General features: G+C 40.1%; 1 protein-coding gene and 1 long non-coding RNA gene across 6 annotated transcripts in view; one reads left to right on the top strand and one right to left on the bottom strand.

Annotated features, from left to right (window-relative positions):
- LOC100699214 (rho GTPase-activating protein 44) overlaps window positions 1-21,951 on the top strand; it is a 102,746-nt gene that overhangs the window by 63,396 nt on the left and 17,399 nt on the right. For all 4 annotated transcript variants that reach the window (XM_025909706.1, XM_019362318.2, XM_019362317.2 and 1 more), the window contains exons 3-16: window positions 345-464; window positions 2,708-2,784; window positions 3,476-3,587; window positions 4,195-4,271; window positions 6,335-6,452; window positions 7,487-7,555; window positions 7,657-7,738; window positions 9,008-9,135; window positions 11,328-11,439; window positions 14,065-14,146; window positions 14,239-14,319; window positions 18,282-18,395; window positions 19,262-19,353; window positions 19,463-19,643. In XM_025909706.1, coding sequence (XP_025765491.1) covers window positions 345-464; window positions 2,708-2,784; window positions 3,476-3,587; window positions 4,195-4,271; window positions 6,335-6,452; window positions 7,487-7,555; window positions 7,657-7,738; window positions 9,008-9,135; window positions 11,328-11,439; window positions 14,065-14,146; window positions 14,239-14,319; window positions 18,282-18,395; window positions 19,262-19,353; window positions 19,463-19,643 — 1,445 coding nt within the window. The remainder of the gene's footprint in view (window positions 1-344; window positions 465-2,707; window positions 2,785-3,475; window positions 3,588-4,194; window positions 4,272-6,334; window positions 6,453-7,486; window positions 7,556-7,656; window positions 7,739-9,007; window positions 9,136-11,327; window positions 11,440-14,064; window positions 14,147-14,238; window positions 14,320-18,281; window positions 18,396-19,261; window positions 19,354-19,462; window positions 19,644-21,951) is intronic.
- LOC102078501 (uncharacterized) lies at window positions 15,658-17,650 on the bottom strand. 2 transcript variants are annotated; one of them, XR_266395.4, is made up of 4 exons: window positions 17,447-17,650; window positions 17,297-17,346; window positions 16,795-16,908; window positions 15,658-16,654 (listed from the first exon to the last, which is right to left on the bottom strand). It is a non-coding gene; the product is annotated as an uncharacterized LOC102078501 (long non-coding RNA). The 2 variants fall into 2 exon arrangements; XR_001224716.3 differs by having other exon boundaries at window positions 17,297-17,461.

Below are 21,951 nucleotides of genomic sequence, written 5' to 3'. Positions count from 1 at the left end.
TTGTAATTGATCAGATTAATGATGCTCTGAGTGGCAGACACATCGCTTCCACTCAGCTGGTTTAATAATGAAATGAGACGCATTGAACCCCAACAGGTAATGGTGCGGCGTCATTCACACCAACTGAGAATGATGCTGTTTTAGTGGGGGAAAAGCTCTGATGGAAAGATGGAGTTTCTATTTTTAAATCTAACTCTGTTCTGGGTTGAGGTTTGAGTGCATGTCTGTAACTGAAGCTGACACAAGCTGTGCATTAGTGGAAGGAGCTCACAGTGTGTGCATGGTTCTCGCTGAGGCCTGTGCCCTGACTTTTCTGTCTTCCTTTCCTTCTGTGTGTGTTTCAGGTGGAGAAACGTCTGGAGCTGGTGAAGCAGGTTTCCCACAGCACACACAAGAAGCTCACTGCCTGTCTGCAGGGCCAGCAGGGCGTGGACGTGGACAAGAAGTCTGTCAGGTCGCCCTCGGTGAGAGAAAATAAACAATACAAATCTGATGAAACCTTTTCTGTCATCAGTTTACTGCTGTTTTAGCTGTACCAGTGGGTTTTGTACTGATCAAGGTACAAATTACATTATGTACAACCATAGACTGTACCAAAAAAATATGTATTAGTATTTTGGTCATGTTAGGTTGGAGCCATATTTATGATGGGGTAGGTTTACACATTTGCCTAACGAATAAATGTCCAATCCTCAGAGGAGACATAAATCCCTTTGGGGTTACAACAGGAAGGGCATCCGACTCTTCCACCAAAGCAAACATGGAGCTATTGGCAGCAGTGAGCTGAAGTAGCTTTCTTTCTTTATGACCGGGCGGAGTGCTTATTTATCAGCTAAATCTATCTTTGTTAGCAAGCTGCATTGCATAAACTCTAAGGAGCTTGAAAAGAAAAACAAGAACGTTTTGTTGAAGAAAGTGGTTTTTCTTGAAGGGTGGGAATCTTTTTATAACTCATCCATAAGTCCAAAAATGACAGGAATAAGAAGAAACTTGAACAAGTCCAGTCATGTTTCTTCCCAATCTCCTTAGATTACCATGAGCTGAATGACTGAGAACAGACACATCCATGGTCTAAGTTACGTACATGCACTGGAATTTTGAAGCATAAACTTCTTGAATGGTCTGTACCTCACAGCGAGCCATAATATTAGACATATAATTCCATAAAATGTTTGGAAAGGCACCAACACCTCAAACGCTATGGAGAGGTCCAGTTAGTGACTCAACTATGTCAATCAAAGCAGCCACACACCTAAATCCAGTACCCAGGTGGATGAGTTATAAAAAGATTCACCCCCCACCTCCAATCTCTGCTGTGGAGAAAAACAAACAAAAGGTGTAAATGTGTTTATTTTAGTAACTCAGTCACAGTCTCAGCAGATCAGCTCATTGCTCATTTGACACCTTTCTACATATCCTACTGACTAATCTCACACAGGGGAGCTTCTTTAGGCAGCTTTAGTCTGCATAGAGTTAATGGTCATCTGCAGGCAACTTTGCAACCCACTTCCACCTTCTACCTAGCTCATCGTTTCATGCTGGTTAATTCAATGGCACATCTGCTGTCATTCATGCCTGCTCTCTTCTCTGTTGTGGTCTTGCTGCTGGTCTCTCTGCCTCTGGCTTTACATGTATGTATATGAAGGGGCAGAGAGGTCGTAAGAATTTGGGTATCAGTGACCAATGACAGCAAAGAACACTGTTGACGGGCATATGACAAGTTGGTAAATGCGTTAGAGGGTTACCTAGGCAACCAGGGGTCTGGAATGTCCACTAATGACCAATGGTTAGTAACACATGAAAAGCAAATCGGGTCCTGTGTGGACGCTCAAATTAATTGAATAAATCGATCAATAGTTGTTACACTGCAGAGAAGTTTATGTGGTTAAATCTTTGTATACAAAGTAAAATGTTCCAGGATTGGTGTAAACAGCAGACTTATCTGCCTTTTGGACATGTTTTATGCTTTCTACAGTCAGAACATGCTGCTGCTCTTCATTTGTTTTATTGATTTTTTTAAAAACATTGCATGCTAATCAATAGCAGTCACAATTTAATATTTATTTTTATATTTTAATGGAATAGAATGAATATGAATTATTTTCTACCCATCCAGTTTTTCTTCATTGTGCTCTCAGTAATTTCATAACAACTCAGACTGAAAGTTTTCCTAATGACAAATTAAATTTTAAGACTTTCAGAGAAGACAGAAGGACATTGACAGGTGATTAGCAACAATATTGGAAAGCATGTTTCAGCCTCCAGTAAATGTTTAAAAGAAATCACAGAGGAACTATTTTCCTGCAAACCAAGAGTCTGAGTGACAAAATATTCAAGTGCTGCACAATAATGTGCCATTTGTGTTGTAGAAAGTTAATCTTTTTAATCCTTCAGTGGATTAAAAATGTTTTCATCCTAAAGCTTAGAGGCGCCTGAGATGAAGATGTTTTAAGATGGAACCAAGTAACTCGTGAGAAGGCCAAGGAAAAAAAAGAGAAAAATAAGCTTTTTAAAATTAATTAATTAAAAATAAAATGAATGTTTGCAAAAGTGATGGACCGATGTGACATGAGCATGTGTTTTAACTTCAGGTACTTATAATAAAGATAATTTGTTATCTTCGTATGCTTTTATGGTGTTTTCTCTGTGTTTGTAGTTTTATTTATGAACTGCAGCTGATTCATCGACTGTTTGTGTTTCTGTGCAGAAAAAGCTTCCGCTTGCAACGCTAGCACAATGTATGGTGGAGGGGGCAGCTGTGCTTGGGGACGAGTCTCTGCTAGGGTAAACACACACACACACACACACACACACACACACACACAGTAATTTACATTATTGCTGATAATCGATGAGATTGGAAACATTTTCTTTGGAAAGGCGCTGATGCAGAGAGGAAAGTTTTTATGACCCAGAACTGATTTGCTTTTCACATCCTGAATATAATAATAATATCTGTAATGATATATAATGACTTTCTTTAGAAGTCACCTCGTTGGTGCAAAAATAGTATTTTACGCCTGTCAGACGGCTTCAACTAAAGAAATGGGAAGAAATTATGTGCTTTTGCAACAAGCTTAAAGATAAAATTTAAAATTGGTTCTTTGCTAAGCTGTTTATTATGTGCAGACACATCACTGGTTTAGTGTCTGAGTTGCATTTTTATTGCTTGATGGAGTCACGAGTTACTTTAAGTGACTTAAAACAATAATTTGAAAATGGTTAGCTACAAGAACTGGACTGAGCATGAGTGAAAATGCAGCCAGTGTCCAACTACAGATATTTTAGAATCAAACTATAAAGAAATGATGGGTGACACAAGACTTTTTCACAGTACTGCGCTTCACCTTAGTTATCATTGTTACAGCGATTTAAGAGAAACCTCAATATTACAAACCAGGAAGAGAGCTGTAACGACCTGACTGACCTGCGTACGTTGCACTCGGTGACTCCGCTGTGATGTTTCCTGTTGCAGAAAGATGCTGAAGCTCTGCGGCGACACGCAGGAAAAGCTCGCTCAGGAGCTCATCTTGTTCGAGCTCACCATCGAGAGGGACGTGACCGAACCCTTGTACGAGCTCGCAGAGGTACAGAAACAATGCCGTGTGACTAACTGTTTAATAAATGCGCTCCAGTCACATTAACAGCAGTAACAGCAAGCATCTGATTAGAAAAGGAGCCCAAAATGGGTCCTGGTAAGAAAAAGTGCAAATATAATTGTGATATGATTATAGAGTATCTGAAATTCAACAGGGCAGAAAAACATTATAAAAATTGTTTTTTTTTCTTCTTTTTTTTTTTAAATCGAAAAGTAGAAAAGAAGGAAAGGGGGCGGCAAGTAATTCACATGAGGTATGAGCTGTTTCAACATGACAGGACTGTTGTGTTGTTTTGCTCATTAAGGTGCCCTGTATCTATGAATAAAATACTTTGAAGTGATAAAAAGTTAGAAACTGATAGCAAGAGGATTGGAGCTTCCTGCCTCCAGTCCCCAAACATGGGACTTCTCTGATGAACTCTACTTCTTGCTCTGCAAGTTAGCCAGTAAGCTAATCTCCATGAGACTGAGAAAGTGCTGCCCAGACTGATTCTGCCGCTACAGGTGCAAAGCCTCTCACAATACTGAGGCTGTTTGTTGTCCTCTTTCACACTAACACAGCAGACTGAAGGAAAATCTCTGCTCTGTCCTCTCAGGTGGAAATCCCAAATATCCAGAAACAAAGGAAACATTTAGCGAAGCTGGTCCTGGACATGGATTCTGCACGCACACGGTGAGTGTGTTTCTCTGTGTGTGTGTGAGTGTGTGTGTTTGTGTGTGTGAGAGAGAGGCTTGGCTGTTATCGGAGAAACTCCATCAGCTGTGAATGGACTGGCTGTCCAGCTTCCCACTGAATGTCACTGGGATTTTGTTGCACACCGTGACGCTGCCGTCTGTCTCACACCGCAGACTGCTGCCCGTGTGTGAAAACCTCACTTTAAACCAGATTGTCCTTTTTTTCTGTAACGAACACACTCAGTGCGGGCCTTCATACTGATGTCTGTAGCTGTTAAACTCGTGCTTCAAATACCACAGACCACTGGCTGATTGCTCCTCACACTTCCTGCTAAACAGATTGTGTAACAGTGTGAAGGTGTTTAATGCAATAGGCGGCTCAAACACTGAAATGAAACCTTTACTTCCTGAGCTGCTGTAAAAGCTGACTTTTATTTTGAGGGTGCTGTTTATTATTTTTGACTAGAACTAAGTGTTAATGGACAAAATTGGATAGAAAAAAGGATTTCTAAGCCTGAGTTTATGACTGTGTTGACATGAGGAGTGCTTTATATCAGATTATAAAATTAGAGGATGGATGTAGCTTCTTGCAGTCTTTCTAATAGTCAGCAGGGGGCGACTCCCCTGGTTACAAAAAGACATTTGTTGTATAGAAGTCTATGGGAAAGCAACCATAGACTCCCTTGATCTGTGACCTCAGGAATTGTTTTCCTGATTAGTTTATGGATTTAAATAATTCCTTTGTTTACAGTCCAATGAGATACTAAAGCAACTTCTCCTTAAAAACTTGGCAAACTCATTAAAATTTAAAAAAAGATAAAATATCTGCCAATTTATCTCATATAGTGTAAATTGTTGAAGATGAGGCTGTGATTGTGAGCTTTATCGGTTGCAGTGAGGTAGTCCAAACATGATGGGCTCATTAAGTGCTCGTATGTCTCTGGGCTTTAAAGGCTCTGTAGTGTTCGCGAGGAGGGGTTGAGATAGGCTGTGGGATGCATGTGTGGGGTTCACACAGATACTGGTGGCTTTGCTGAGGCGGCGTGTGTTGTAAATGTCCTCCATGTACTTCGATGATCTTCTGAGCTCTTGATGCATTTTGACACTACTGTGATATCTTAATAAGTACAACATTATTTTCAGTTTCTTAGTGTCCAGAAAGGCAGTAAAGCCAAGGTATGTCTACGATATGAGCATGGACTGTCCCACGGTTTCTTGCTCGTGATGTCCGGTTTCAAAAAGCTAAGGTGGCAGCTGTTCGAGGCTTCGCAAACGTGGCCTCTCAAACCAGTCGATTGCGTCCACCTTTTATACAGTCGGTGGTGTGCATTAATAACTCACCACACAATCCGTTAAAATGTATATTTTACTCTGCAGAGGACTGGCCTGGTGTCTCACAGCTGCACTGGCTTTGTGACTTTGAGGGTTTTATGCAGTTATTCTTAACTTCAGTTAACTTTTAATGGCGTCTAGCTGATGCAGAATAAAGTCAGTAGTGCTTATTCCCGTTTCTTTTTCATAAGTGAAACATGCAATTGCCACAGTTTCTTTCAGCTGATTCACTGCCATTTTGAGCAGTGACATGCAGAAATGTTGTTTTCCTTACTGCAGTCCAGCCAGCCAGTTTTTTAGTGACCCAAATCTAAAGTAATTTTTCCCATTATGCTGCTGTGTGCTGAGCTCCTCTGGCAGTTCTACATATTATCTACACTGACAGACAGATGGATGGAGGGGGAAGAGAAGAGTCTGAGAGCAATACTTAAAAGACAAAACAGCTTAAGCTGAATAAATGAGGGTATATAGAAAGACAAGTGTTAGTATTTTGTCAGCCACAAACTTAATCCATTGCCTTCAACAGTTTGATTTGTTTATGTGAGTCACTTTGTTAAAGTAGCTGTCAGGTCTCGCTGTCAACGCTTTTCTCACTCGGGAACAAAAGTCTAGATCTGCTAAAGGCAAAGAAAAATGCCTTCTAACAGTTTAACATGCTGCCCTAAAAAAATCCTGACTACTTTTGTGACTCAAATTCACTTCTTACTGAAACCTACCTTCTGCTCACAGGTACTCTCAGTCTACCAAGTCTTCGGGACTGTCCAGCAACCTGCAGCCAACAGGAGCCAAGGCCGACCACCTCAGGGAAGAGATGGAGGAGGCAGCCAACCGCATGGAGATCTGTCGAGTCAGTGATCACTTTTTATCCCAATAAACTAACTAACATAACGCCAGTCATAGTTACAGCATGACAGAGACATTTTTTTTCTTTTATCTATCTATCTATCTATCTATCTATCTATCTATCTAGGCTTTTGTTATATGTATCAAGTAGATCGTTTTCATCTTTTTGTTGTTGCTGTTTTCGTAAACTGAACCTACAAACAGCCCATTCTTGCTTCCAAGAGTGTTAAAGCTTCCACATCCCGCATGTGCATATACATCCTTTTAACGGACCATTTGACCTGTTATGTATACAATATACAGGAAACAAGGAAACCATGTGTAATTACTACAATAAGCAATGACACGCTTCATTATAGGCATCCTAGTAAGCCATGATATGTCATGTCTCATAGACAAGAAAGGCAAAGTTTTGTGAAATTTGTCATTTATGAAATTACAAACCAAAATAGAGTTTTGGGGCTTTTTTGGCTCAGCACAGTTTGCCGCTTTACCTGATTGGTATTCTAACGCTGCACAAATGTGTCTTACTGAATTCAAGATGAGGTGAGAACAGACAAACTTTCCACTTTCAGCAGAAGAATATAGAACAAAATGTTTTCAAACTTTGAGCAAATAGAAGAAAGAGGAGAGATTTTCTTTACCTAACTTGTGCACATACAGACTCCAAGCAGTCCTGCAAAATACGAGCACAAATTAGTGTGAAATTCTGGGTTTAGGTATTCCAAAAAATGTGAGACTACTTTGATTATATTAATAATTATTTTAGACACTTTTTGAAGCATATATTTTGATTTGTATCACAGTGTATCTAACGGTATTAATAATGGCTCTTTCTCTGCTACATTAATCGAGTTACCATGCTTTCTAAGGACTCTTTAATGTGACAGTATATCAAATGATAATAATAATATTACACCTGCTCTAAACAGACAAAAGTTTGAATTACAAAAACACATTTTTTAGACTGTTACGTGCCTTGTGTCTCTTTTTGTTTTTCATGCGTTCTGTGCTTCAAAATGTGTTTTCATTCTTCAGGATCAGTTATCAGCAGACATGTACAGTTTTGTGGCCAAAGAAATTGACTATGCAAGCTACTTCCAGACAGTAAGTGCACTCACGTCTCTTCAGACAGCCGCATGACTAAAACAGACAAAAAAAAAGAAACACACCCTACAGATTTTCTTTTTCTGTCCGTGTCTGTCTAGCTGATAGAAGTCCAGGCAGAGTACCACAGGAAGTCATTAGAGCTGCTTCAGAGTGTTCTGCCTCAGATCAAAGCTCATCAGGGTGAGTCTCAGACCAACATGCTGCAGTTTTATTTTGTTATTCTTTCTCTCTAACTGCTTACTTTGCCTCTGCTACAGTCCATATTACAGCGATTATGGGTAAACACAATGTGTTGAGCTGTACAAATGAAAGTGGTGCTTGTTTATCCATTCACGTGCTTTTATCACCCGTTTACCTACATTGTGTTTTCTGTTTTGACGCTGCTGAGAATTTTTTTATAACATTAACTGAACTTATTTGCCTGATGGAAGTTGTAGTGTCGCCACATTCACTTCACATATACCACTAAACATCAAAAGTTCTAATTCTTATAAATTGTTACATTTAATTGTTAATTGTTACATTTCTGATGATACACTGCACAGTATTTTGCTTTAATAGAAACCAAAATGTCCAATCTGTAGCAGAAACATGATTTGATGATATGCATGTGTTTCCTTTCACAATAAAAGCCCTAGACATAGAGACAAAAAAACTAACAAAAAGCCAAAACTAGACAAAAGTCAGTCAGTTGGGATAAAGAGGGAAAATTTTCCTGCTGTCACTTTGATTTGCACCAAAGCAGCTGAAATGGGTCCACAGTGGTTTATTCGTCCTAAGTGGACAGATTAATGTCCCTGAAGTGTAACTGGCTTTGTGTTGTAATGCGATGATGAAGTGTTCCCTAACTTATTTTGAGCAGAGTAGTTTCTGTGCTGTTAAATGTGCTCCACAAAACACAGAACAGATAAGAAATAAGTCAACTACATGTTAGTAGGTGTTAAACATACACAGCCGTGGCTGAAAAAGTCGAAATGAGCAAATCAGAGAGACTCAAAGGTAAATTAAGATAAATAAGTCTGGTTTTAAATGACTCAATGGAGGGAAAAGAACTCAAGTAACAACATATCAAGTGCAGTTTAATAACTTAAAATAGTACTTTGTCAGTTTGTCATTTTACCAGTAAAAAAATGCAAAAAATGTCAAATAACTGTTGTCTCTATGGCATCCACAGTATAACTCTATAATAGTAGGGTTGGAAACTATTGCATATAGTGAGTAAAAAACACATTTTCAAAGTCAGTCTCTTTGTTTCGGCATCGCTTTGCAGTCTGAAAAAAAATTATTTGATAAACTCTGAATCGCTGCAGTCATAAGATCATAAAAGCAGAGCTGCTGCAGAGTGATCTGGGCATTTGTGTGTGTATAACTCTAAGTGTGTGTGTGTGTGTGTGTGTGTGTGTGTGTGTGTGTGTGTGTGTGTGTGTGTGTGTGTGTGTGTTTTCACAGAGACCTGGGTGGAGAAACCGTGTTACGGGAAGCCATTAGAGGAGCACTTAGCGCTCAGCGGGAGAGATATTGCCTTTCCCATCGAGGCCTGTGTGACCATGCTGCTGGAGTGTGGCATGCAGGAGGAGGTAAACAAACCGGCTGCTTTTCACACGACACACAAGAAACACATTTATGGGTGTGAAATGTTGCAGAGGTCACCACAGAGATGAAGTCAGTCCTAATTACTGGAGGGAAATCTAATCGGGGCCAAGCCTGAAACGCATAATCAGCTGGAACATTAAACTAATGCTCACACATTAATACATCCATAGGTATAATTGAGTAATGTCATATGTCTGAAATGGGTTCAGTGGTTACAGGATCGGCTTTTTGCAGACTTTGTGGTGCTGTTGGCTTTATGAAACCGAACATGAAGCAGCTGGAACGAGCGTTAACGCCTCCAAGTCCAAGTATACGGTTCTCTCAGCTGGAAAATGATGTAGCACCCACTCCAAGTGCTGCTGCACCAAGTGGATCTCAGTGTCTTGTGAGGGAGAGTGGAGCAGGAGACTGACAGATGGATTGGTGCAGCAGAAATCATATCCATCTGCTGTTATGAACAAAGAGCTGAGCATGAAAGCAAAACTGTGGATTTACTGGTCAATATCCATTCCTATTCTCATCTATGACCATAAACTGTGGGTGGGTGACTCAAAAAAAACAAGAGAAACTGCAGAGGCTGGCTTTGTAAGGGTGCTAAGGATGTCTGGGCTCTCACTTGGGCAGGACTCACACATGCCAGATGATTATGTCTAACTAGCAACAATAGCTGCCTCAAGGTGTTTGTTATAGTACGGTAAATAGAGTATTACAGAGAGAATCCCAACGATCAAATTATCCCCTCATGAGCAGCACTTAGCAAAAGTGGGGAGGAAGAACCCACTTTTAACTGGAAGAGACCTCCAGCAGTACCAGGCTCATGGAGGGTTAAATATGTGCTGTGACCTGCTGGATGGTGAGGGTGAAAGAAAAGAGAGAAAAGTGAGCATAAAGTGATACAGACAATCACTCACTCACAAGACAAACTAACTGAGCCATGCAGTTTACTATATTTGTTCCTGTACAGCGAGGTGATTACGTATCACTTCCATCAGTTCTTCCTTCATTTTGATGGCAAACTGCACAAGCAACCACGTCACTTTCTGAATATGACGTGATTGAAACTTGATTGAAAAGTTTAAATTTTCAGTAAAACTACTAGAAACAAAGTGAAAACGTGACTGAAAAATTCTACAGATAACCCATTAATGACATATCAGGTATTAGGGGTAAAGCCTGTGTGTACACATACATTTCAAACCTGCCTTAGAGATTAGGGTGAGGAGCATTGAAAGGAACCAGTGGAGATGATTCAGGTAACTTCCTAATATGCCTCCTGGACACCTTCTCGACAAGGTCTTTCAAACATATCTAAGCTTCAGAAGACCTTGCAGCAGGTCCAGCACAAGGTTTGGTTGTGTAGCAGCCAGGATGTGGACCCAAATGCAGGACTCACAAATCCAGAAATGAACTCAAAACACATCTTTAATCCTGGTAATTTACAATACAGGGAAAACCAAATCACATGCAGAGCAGTAAATTCAAAACATGCAAAAACTCAGTGAACACAAGGCAAGGAGACACGCAACCATCAGAGAGGGTAACAATAAATACACACCAGGTAATTAGGGAGATGGGAAATACCAGGGAGCACAGCTGCAATAAATCAGGTAAACTAGACAGGAAATAAAAACTAAATAGCAATGCACCAGACAAAGCCTACCAAAAATAAAACAGGAAATAACTAAACAGAGGAACAGACGAATACTCAACAATACATGAGGAACAGCAGGGAGGCAGAGTAAACTGAATGGAGGACTAGCATAGATATAAAAGTAACTGGAACAAAGAGACAAAGCAGAAAAACACAACAACTTAGAAACAACATGAAGATACAGAACAGAATGTAGAAGTCCAAAACTCAAAACTATGGGTCAACCACCCCCGGACCAGGGCTTTAGGGTGTTTTAGGAGGGCGTCAGTATCAAATGGAGGACCCCCTTTACTGCTCAGAGTGCTGCCCTGCGACTCAGATAAGAAGTAGAGCATAGAAGGATGGATGAAATGGGACACACTGAACAAAAAGTCCCTTTAATTCTGAATGCTGGACTTTTAATTTAGCATTTTACACTCTTCTACTACTTAAAGAATCGGGCATTTACAACACATAATAAATTCAGCCTGTGTAATTCTCCTGCTGTTGGAGTTAAGTGACCTTGGCTTCATTTCTGTCTCTCAGGGTTTGTTCAGAATCGCTCCCTCGGCCTCCAAACTCAAAAAGCTGAAGGCGTCTCTGGACTGCGGGGTTTTAGACGTTCAAGAATACTCCGCAGACCCACACGCCATCGCAGGTGAGCTATCAACAACACTGCCACATACCTGGACCTCCTCCCTGCCTCCTGGTTGTACATCATCTGTTCCCATGACAACTGATCATCCATTGAAATTTGCCTCACAGGGGTAGATTTGTGAGTTGGCCCCCGTTGGCTTGTTGGAGTCTAGTTTCTGTACATTTCTGTTATTTTCCTTATGCTGAGCTACCCTCCTGTTGTCAATGAATGAATACAATCATAATCAGGCTGCCCGCATCAAAGAAACATTTTTAATCCCTTCTGCTGCCTGTCTTTGTTTCTCCTGCTGCTGTCTGCAGTAAATTTCCTCTTAAAGGTTATTTTGAAAGCCTTACGCTGGTGTGACACAGGAACTTTAGGCTCGATTAGGATTCACTTTGCTTCTGTGGTCACTGCTCGCGTGTCTGCAGACAAAGCAAAGTGTTTTTCTTCCACTTTCAATAAACTATCCAAGAAATGCCCAGTGATAAATTCCAAATATAACTGGGATTAGTGTCAGACAGATTCTTCATCTTCTGCAGAAGATGCAACAAAAAAAAAGGTTTTTTTTTTTCTTCACGTCTTTTTGTTGCTGTCACGTATTCGCTTTTAAATCTGCACTGTGACGAACTACAAAAGAAAGAAAAGCTTTCAAGCTTTTATGATGCTGTTATTGATCTTTTTTTTTTTTTTTTTCTGCAGCAGCATATTGCTGTCGTCAGATGAAAACCATACATCTCCAAATGAAAAGCTTTTTACAAGCTGTGGAAAATATTTTTATCTTAAAACAATGCATTTTTCTTAAAATTATCACACCGACTGTTTTTCTATCGAAAAATAAAACTTAATGGTAAGCATCCTTTCAGCACAGAGAGGTGTCTCACTAGTAATTTTTCTTTTATTTCTAAAATGACGAGGCTCTCAGTTATAATCATCTGCAGCATTTGTAGTGAATTATTTGTCAGTGTGTTTTAAAAAACATTTGTTTTATGTTCAGTGGCTTCTTTGGTTTTCTTTGCTGAGGAAACTGCCGTGCTCTGTGGATGTGGATGATTTGGGTCGTTTTTTTGGAACAGAATATTGTAGCAAAATGCAGTTTTTTATTTTGATTTATTTTATATTTTTTATATAAGCCAGATCATTTAAGTCCTGTGTTTGTTTGTTTGTTTGTCTGTTTTTGGTCGCCTAGCTGTCGTACTACTGTTGGAAAAATGTGTCTTAATTGTTTCATGACCAAACTATTTAATTTTGGCTTCATAAACAAACTGAAAACCTCTCTGATGCACAGTGAAGATTTTAATTTATCAGCCGAATATGAAAGTCAGGAAAAAAAAAAAGAAAAAAAAAAAAAGAGTCATTTTCAACTAGTGCAGAATAATGCAGCATTAAATCTCAATTTAACTCACAGCTCACCGGAACATGTGGAGAAAATGTCCTATTCTGCGCTGTATTCCCCTTTAATGGTCCCATATTAAACTGGGTCAGTTCCACCAGCAAATTTAATTCGTCCCACTGTGGAGGAGGAGGTGGAAACCCTGGTTCAAAGTAACTGCAGGCATTTATTTTGCACCATCAGTGCACCACCTATATGTATACACATATGTGTACACAGCTGTTTGTTGTCCATCCCGCTGGGGAATGGAAGCAGCAGACCAAAGAGAGAAGACGACACGTCGCAGTGAAGCCCGGTCAGCTGTGTCCTTCCTCATCAGTAAAGGAAAACTCAGTTTTGTTTAGTTCAACAGGATAGCTGCATAGAGCAGTGGGACTCATTTCTGAGCACTTGATGGGACAAACTGTGCACAGACAGACTTTTCACAGGCACATAAACTTTTTCTAGTCATGAAAACAATCATTTGATTTTGATTTTCTGTTCTGAATAAACATACTTGTGTTTGTAATTATGGAAAATCCCACTGGCTTTTTGTCATGGGGACCAGAGTAATGGAGACTGCTGGCAAGGAAGGCCTTTCAGCCTGGAATTTGAATATATACATCACATAATATGTGCTCCTATTTAAAGTGATTTAATCTGAAATCTTACTGAAAATAGCAGATAGGAGACTGTTTTCACTGCTGAATATTACAATTTCTCTGTAAAGCCTCGTTTAAACATTTGAAGTGTGATCACAAGCAGGTTTTAGTGATGGAGGCAACGTAAAGCAGATTTAATGCCATTGCGCAGTGAGCTGCAGGAAATTCGCTCTCATGCTGTACATACGATCAGATCTGGGCTTGGCTGGATCAGTCCACGCTGAAGCGCTAATCATGGAGCAGATGGTTGCTTCAAAACGTTTATCATCTTTGTTTCTGTTCCTTTGTTTGGTGGTTTTTTTATTTTTTTGATAAACTTTTTTTTTTTTTTATTCCTTTCTTCATTTCCTTCCTTGCCTGTTTGCTGTCTTCTTTCCTTGCTTCCTTTTACTTTCTTTCCCGCTTTTCCTCTTTGCTTACTTCTCTATTTTCTTGTTTTGTTTCCATCTTTCTCCCTTTCTTTCTTTCCTTCTACATTTGCTTCTTCATATCAAATTATCTGCTACTCTGAATATATTCAGAGCATATAGCTCCATTACATATTCATTGTATGTGCTGAAATGCACAGGTGCAGACATGTATTTACCATGGTTCTTGCCGTGCTCTCTCCAGGTGCTTTGAAGTCCTACCTGCGCGAGCTCCCTGAACCATTAATGACCTTTGAACTCTACAATGACTGGATCCAAGCCTCAAAGTGTGTATCATCTCAGACATTGCCATCTTCATGTTAAAGACATTTCTTCTTCTACTGTTGTTTTCAAACCAATCGTTCATGTCATCCTGCAGCATTCAAGATGAAGACAAGCGCCTGCAGGCTCTGTTCAATGCGTGTGAGAAACTCCCTTCAGCCAACAACACCAACTTTAAGTGAGTCAGCGTTTCCATGTTTCACTCCTCTCCTGGTTATTTCTTTTTTTCATATATGGGCCAGATAATCTGGTTAACCAGCTGAAACATCCCAGTTAGACTCATTTTGGGTTTTTTAACTGCATATCGAGGGAGTCGGGTCTATTTTCTGCCTTACCTCGTTATATAACTGCATATAAGACTGGCTGGCTCTGCCCAAAGACATGACAAAGTGACGTGATGGTCAGAAATAACTGGTCCAAAATGTTCATATCATTGAGTCCCCAGTCTGGCACCTGTATGTTTGCTGACTGTCCCTGAATCTCAGTGTTTCTGTTGCATCTCTAGTGTGTAAAATAGTTCAAAGAAAAATCTTTAGAAAAACCTAAATCAAAATGGCTTTGCAAAATAAGCCAGCGCCAACAACTGCAGTTCCTCTAATGGCCACTTGAGGCAAATGCCAAAAGGCAGTCAGTCCCCACAGACTCCCATGTTAAAATGCCCAACTTTAAAGCAGGAATAAACATGTTTACAACCAGCTGTGGTCTCAGGGCACAGTTTCCCCCAGTTATAAAAACTGTATGAAGGCAGCTGAGTAGTTTTAATTGGTGAGGAGTTGTTGCCAGTTGTTTTCTCCTCAGCCTCATGCCTGCTAATTAGTCAATGAACTGGACTTTTACAGAGGGTTTGTGCCTTTTTTAACATTTTAATGAAATTATCTGACAAACTGTTTGACTTGCTGTGAAGAATAGACCATCCAAGACGTTTGTGATTCACATTTAGTTACTGAAATTCCAGTATATGTATGTGATTTAGGCTAAGTAGCAGGTATGTGTGTTTATGTGTCGCACATATTTATGTAGATTTTATGAGTATGATTGCAGTTTGCAAAACAGGCCAGTTATCGATAATTTAGAAGTGCAACTTATTGTCTAAATATGGTCACTTTTGGCTCCAAACCAGCATCATGGTGACCGAACACTTCCACAATGTTTCACAGAGGCTATGCCCATCTTTTTTGTACAGTCTACGATCAATCCCCCTTAAAATGCTCAAATTTAGAGCAGAAATAAGTGTCATTGCAGCCAGTAACACATTTCTTTTACTGCTGTTCTAAGGCTGTAAGTTATCCACTATTGAGGACAACAGTTTGGGAGCATTTTGTTTAGACTAGGCTTAGCCAACTCCAGGCCTCAAGGGCCGGTGTCCTGCAGGTTTTAGAGCTCACCCTGGGTCTACACACCTGAATCAAATGATTAATTCATTGCCAGGCCTCTGGAGAACTTCAAGACATGTTGAGTAGGTCATTTAGCCATTTAAATCAGCTGTGTTGGATTAAGGATGCATCTAAAACCTGCAGGACACCGGCCCTCGAGGCCTGGGTTTGGACACCACTGGTTTAGACTAAACTACACTACACTAGACTATACTCTTCTTTGACCAGACCTAGTTTACTGTCACAGTGTCCAGTAAATGGGAGTGAACCCACAAGCAGACTCAAGTGGACACAGTGATAAGATTTAACAAACTTTATTGTGCACAGAGAAAACAAAAAAAAAACTTGACATCGGAACGTAGCGGGAGTGTCTGAAGTGGGAGCACTGTAGTTTCTAAACTAGAGATATATGACATACATCCTCAGTATGCTTGTGGCAAAGGGGGTAAAACCAAAAATATTTTTTGTAGCAGGCTGTGAAATATGCTTATTTCTCTTCTAAATAACACTGACAAGAGTCAACTGTTCAGAGAAGATGCAAAGTTTTGTTTCACGCCTGTTTTTTCGCCGTGATTAGCATCCATTTTAATATCACTGTCTACCTGAACTAGCCAGCTTTAGTGCTGGTTCAAATAAGGTGAGGTTCAGATTTATGAAAGCTGAGATGGTGACAACCAGACTATTAAACCAGCAATCCGTGATTAGGCCTCCTTCTATCATGTCACTATTGGCAACTATTTTTATTTATTTTGAAATTGGAATAATGTTCCTCAGAAACATGAGTGTGAACCAAAAACAATACAGATAATATCATTCTGTAGATCAGAGGGTAGCTGTGGAGTCGCGAGATAATAACTCGTAGCTATATCGCTTTACCTCTATTGATTCGAGCATTTTTCTTCTTTCATTTTCAGTCACTTCTCGGTATCTGTTTGCTTCCTGAAAGCTGAAAAATGATTTCCAGCTTTCAGGAGGCTGATTCATTGTGCGCTACTTATCACCACCTGCCAGAAAAGAGAAACTCTGACCTTTATGAAACAGTGTGGAGAAAGAGGCGTTGCATCCCAGGTGTTTGCTGCTGGATTAAATGCAGAATGCTGAAAGGCTTGTCTCCTGATCAAAAGAAGAAAGTGGAAAGGCCTGACGGGGAAAAGGAAGAGAGGAAGTGATGGTACAGAAATGAGGAGAGCGAGGTGCAGCGGCACTTGTCAGCATCATCATCAAATCGTACAAATGCGACGTATTTTTAGACGGTGCTCCTCTGAAGAGACCTGTCAGACCTGTCCAGATGATTGCTGCTTGCCGTGATGAGCGGCCTGATGTTCATCCAGCTGTAGTTCAGCTCTGGATGAGTCATTCAGCTCAGCTACAGACATCCAGCAGCCCATCCATTTCTGAAAACATCAGACACAGAAATGGTTGGCTGCAATAATGAGCTTTGCCTCAGTGTGGTTCGTGCATTCAGCACTCACGCAGTTATCATTCAGACTGCAGCTGTAACACTACAGTATCTGTTGTCTGAAAGTGACCGGAACATATTGGGATGGATGTAGCCATCATTATGGTTTTTTTGAGCCAGAAGTGATCATATTTTGGATGAAAGCGTGGACTGCTAACTTATCAGCAAATGCCAGCATACAGGATACAGCTGTATCCATAAACTGCGTGGGAATAATGCGCAGAAACATGTATATAGGCTAATATAATGCTAATACACCAAAACTGAAACCTGCACAGAAACTCTTTAAGGTGCTCCAAAAAAAAAAACGAGGTCCAGCTTACCAAGTTGAAGGAGAGGTGAGGGTTAGCACATCTCAGTTGGCTCCAGCTGCCTGTGTCACAATCAGGTAGCACCAATCAGTCAAATCAGCCACGCCCTTAACTCCTAATTAACATGCGGTGACGCTAGCGTGAACCGTGTTAGCACGTTACCTGAAACAGGTGGTCAGGGTGAGTCCACAGGCGCACACCCTTCGTTCATCATATATCCGTGTTGGGCAGAGTGTAAATACTGAGGCTGAATGGCCTTTGTACAAGCACACACACTTCTTAGCACTGCAAAGTGTAGAAAAATCGAGGCAGCCAGCCGGTGTCTGTCCAACCAATCAGTGAGCTCCTTACGTCACACCTCGTGGCTAATTTGCATTGCTTCGAGATTTTGGAAATGACATTTTAAATGTCAGAAATAAGTCTTTCATTTTTGAAAATAGTTTTGAAATGAGGTTTTTATTGAGAGTTTAATACTTTTTTTTGTGAAATCCTTTATTAATGGATTAATAATTCATTTTAAAATGCTGATTTATAAATAGTGTTTTTATTTTAAATGAAAAGATTAAATAATAATTTTACTTTAGTAATGTTTAAATAAATATTTTTTACATTTACAAATGCATATTTTATTGCACAATTCATTATTTAATCACAGAATTCTTGATTTCCATGCGCACAACTCTTCTGGTCCTCCATATATCCTAACCTCAGCAGCAAAACACCAACAAAAGTGATGCGTCATCTGACGTTTGAATAATTTCTTCTGCCGTGATCAGTTTGTTTACTGAGTTTTAAATCATTGCCTTTGCTCTATACTTTAACTTTTATTAATGGTGTATCAAAATATTTATAGTAGTAACAGTTTCGTGGTCTAAATGTTTAGATAGCAGCCATGTGAGTGAAATAAATGAGCTGTCTTAAAGACAACAGGGAGGTTGAATGTACATTTAAATTCAGTTTTTATTGATTAATCTGTTTTCTGCACCTTAATTAACAGGTATTTAATCAAATTCCTCTCCAAACTGACTGACTATCAGGATGTGAACAAGATGACACCTGGAAACATTGCTATTGTCCTCGGACCCAACCTGCTGTGGACTCAGAATGAGGGGTAAGTTATAGCAGATGCATATACATGTGGCTTGTTACCTTATCCTCTTCTGTGTGATCATAACGAAACACAAAATGCTGGAACTTGGTACCAGTGAACCATGGAAACAAATCAGCTCATGATGAGAGGAAGAGTTGTCCCGTGTGTTTGATTTGATTATTATTGTGCACTTATTTCATCCTGCTATCTCATCCTAATATTTTCACATCATGAATTATGCATGTGCTGAGATACCTTCTATACCATGACTTGCAGTTACAATTTAATTATGAAGTTAAACAAACAAAAGCAAGGGCCAGATTTAATTAGAGGCAAGCGAGTGAAGTCACTTTAGTTTTATTGTAATTGCTGCAGGTTTTATCATGCACTGCCTCCTGCTCGGCCCTTAAAATCACTTTTTCATGCAGTAACTTGGTGATTAAAGGCGGCAGACAACGAATGGAGGGACTCAAAGGGATTCTCTCATTGCAGCTCAGTTTCTCTTCCTCTTTTTCCTTAATCGAAAACATGGGCTGCTACTAACAAAAAGGCCTGCAGACTCACAACTTCATCCATAGGAGACTGCTGTTATTATACAGTATATATTTAGGAGAAAGATGATGACTTGGCAGTTTTGAATAGGGTGACGGACGTCTCCTTTTATATCTCTGTGTAAATCTTACAAACTCGTCATCCCCCTTAACTTTTAATTAGTACTTTAATAGCCCACGGTTCTGAAATGATTTTAATTTTCTCATTTTAATGCTTTGGTAATATCATGAAAATGTGCTAATCACCCTCTGTGTGAAATTCTTATGATCCAGACAGACACTTCTCCCCACCAATTTAAAAAAAAAAAGTCTCTGTCTTCTCCCTGTTTGCTCCAGGAACATTACGGAGATGATGACGACAGTTTCCCTACAGATCGTCGGCATCATCGAGCCCATCATCCAGCACGCCGACTGGTTCTTCCCAGGAGGTGAGGAGGGAAAAACAAGAGGAAACAGCCCTGCTTTGTTTGTTCTTGAAATCTCAAAATGGCATTTTAGAAAATAAAATACTGAGTTGTTTTATTCTGTCTTTGTTAGAGATCGAGTTCAATGTCACAGGAAACTACGGCAGCCCCGTCCACACCAACCACAACGCCAACTACAGCTCGATGCCGTCTCCAGATATGGATCAGATGGATCGCAAGCAGAACGACCAGAGCCGACGGCCGCTCAGCGTTGCCACAGACAACATGATGCTGGAGTTTTATAAGAAGGACGGGTATGACCCTTCTGTGTCTCTTAGCGATGCATTTCAGAGCCTGACCGATATGTCGGCAGTTATTGGCTATTTGCAGATATTGGTACTGGCATTTATGACGGCTGATAAATTAAAATTTAAAAAGTAAAGAAGAGAAACACCATTGAGGCATGTTATGAGAGTCAATCTTGTATGATTTGTTTCATAAAGCGCTCTGAAACTTCCCAGCATATATGTTTGAAACACAACAATCAGCTGATCCGAGCAGAACGTAAACAAATAATTCACAGAACAAGATTTCTTTTAAACTGTGCTGTCACAGATTCATAGATAACTGCACATAAAAAATATATTTGATTTTTAAATCGCCAAATATTGATATTGGCCTTAAAATCAAGTATCAGTACATTTTTAGCACATTAAAAACAGTATTGGGATTAGGCCTAAAGTAAGAATGCACATAATCTTAGAAACAAGCGAGAGAAAGGTTACAATATACTTTTAGTCACTGCAGATCTGGAAAGATTGGCTTGGGCAAGTTATGAAAGTGTAGGTTAGTACAAAATATACACTCACCAGCCACATTATTAAGTACACCTTGCTACTACTCGGTTGGACCCTGTTTTTTCTTGCAATGCTGTCTTCATTTTTAATGGCATAAATTCAGCGAAGTGCTGGAACCATTCCTCAGATTTTGGTCCATATTGACATGATAGAGTCACACAGTTTCTGCCGATCCAATATGTGAATCTCCCGTTCCACCGCACACCAAAGGTGCTCTACTGGATTGAGATTTGGTGACTGTGGAGTACAATCAACTCACTGTCATGTTCAAGAAACCAGTTTGAGATTATTTGAGCTTTGTGACCTGACATCTATTATTAAGGGATGGACATGATCATTAACAATACTCAGGTATGATGCGGTGTTTAAATTACACTCCGTTGGTCTTAAGGGACCCAAAGTGTGTCAATAAAATATCCCCACGCTATTACACCACCAGCAGCAGCCTGACCTGCAGGATGGAGCCATGCTTTTGTGCTGTTTACTGCAAAGTTGCAGCAGAAATCAAGACTTTTAGACCAGACCACATCTTTCTGTTCTTCTATTGGCCAATTTTGGTGAGCTGATGTAAATTGTTCAGTTTCCTGTTCTTGGCACTCGGTGTGGTCTTCTGCTGCTGGAGTCAATCTGCTTCAAGGTTTGACCTTTTGTGAGTTCAGAGATGTTCTTCTGTGTCCCTCATGGTTGCCTCCCTATCAGCTCAAAGTAACTTAGCCGATTTCCTCTGACCTCTTGCATCAACGAGGCATTTTTGCCCAGAGAACTGCCGCTCACTGGATATTTTTTGTCTTTGGTCTTTTTCTGTAAATCCCAGAGATGGTTGTGTGGAAAAATCCCAACAGATCATCAGTTTCTGAAATACTCTGACCAGCTTGTCAGTCAGTCACAATTTTGTTCTTTCTTCTTGATACTCGGTTTGAACTTCAACAGATTATCTTGACCATGTCTACCCGCCTGCATCGATTGAGTTACTGCCATATGATTGGCTGATGAGATAATTTGCATTAATGAGCAGTTAAACAGGTGTGCCTAATAAAGTGGCTGGTGAGTGTCTGTTGCAGTATGATTTTAATATGCAAACAAATATAAACGGTTTATATGTGCACAGACTGACTCCCTAAATCAAACTGTTTCTTCAAGCAGAATAAATAGTGGAAAAATAGGCTTTCTCGTCTAAAACTTCCACTGATTCCACCTGTTTAAACCTGTCTCTGAATTAATTAGCAGTCTTCTCTGTAACCTGCGTACACTGTCATCCAGCTGACTGACAGCTAGAGACATTTTTTTCTAGACAAGGCCACATTGAGGCTCATAAACTTTCCACACGACTGCTTCCTGACAGGGTCGGACGTGTGAAGTAAGAGAAGGAAAATTCCCCAACGATTACACAAGTTTGCCGTGAGAAGTGACCTCAGTGAGAAGCTCAGTTTCACTCTGAGGTGGACAAAAAACGATACAGTTTCACTCTTTATCTACAGGACCTGCCCTCAAAACTTTTCTCTGCAGCTCACTGAGACATCTGGAAGTGAGAAAGAAAAAGACAGAGGGTGAGCTGACATTTAGTCTGTGAAATGAGCAATCCGACAATCCTCAAACTGTGGAGAGGGATTAGCTGAAAACCAGTCAGTCGCTTTCTTTCTCTTTCACTGTCTGATTCTGAGTGTCTTTCTCTAATGCTTTAATACACCCATGGTCTTATCAGGGCCTGGGGGGAGCCTGAGCTCTGCAGCCCAGGGGCCACAAGTAGCCCGACTAATTAAACCTG

This window comes from Oreochromis niloticus, linkage group LG8, assembly GCF_001858045.2.
Source record: "Oreochromis niloticus isolate F11D_XX linkage group LG8, O_niloticus_UMD_NMBU, whole genome shotgun sequence".
Classification (NCBI taxonomy): domain Eukaryota; kingdom Metazoa; phylum Chordata; class Actinopteri; order Cichliformes; family Cichlidae; genus Oreochromis; species Oreochromis niloticus.
The sequence above is the reverse complement of the archived record's forward strand: the minus strand, read 5'-3'. Positions and strand labels throughout refer to the sequence as shown.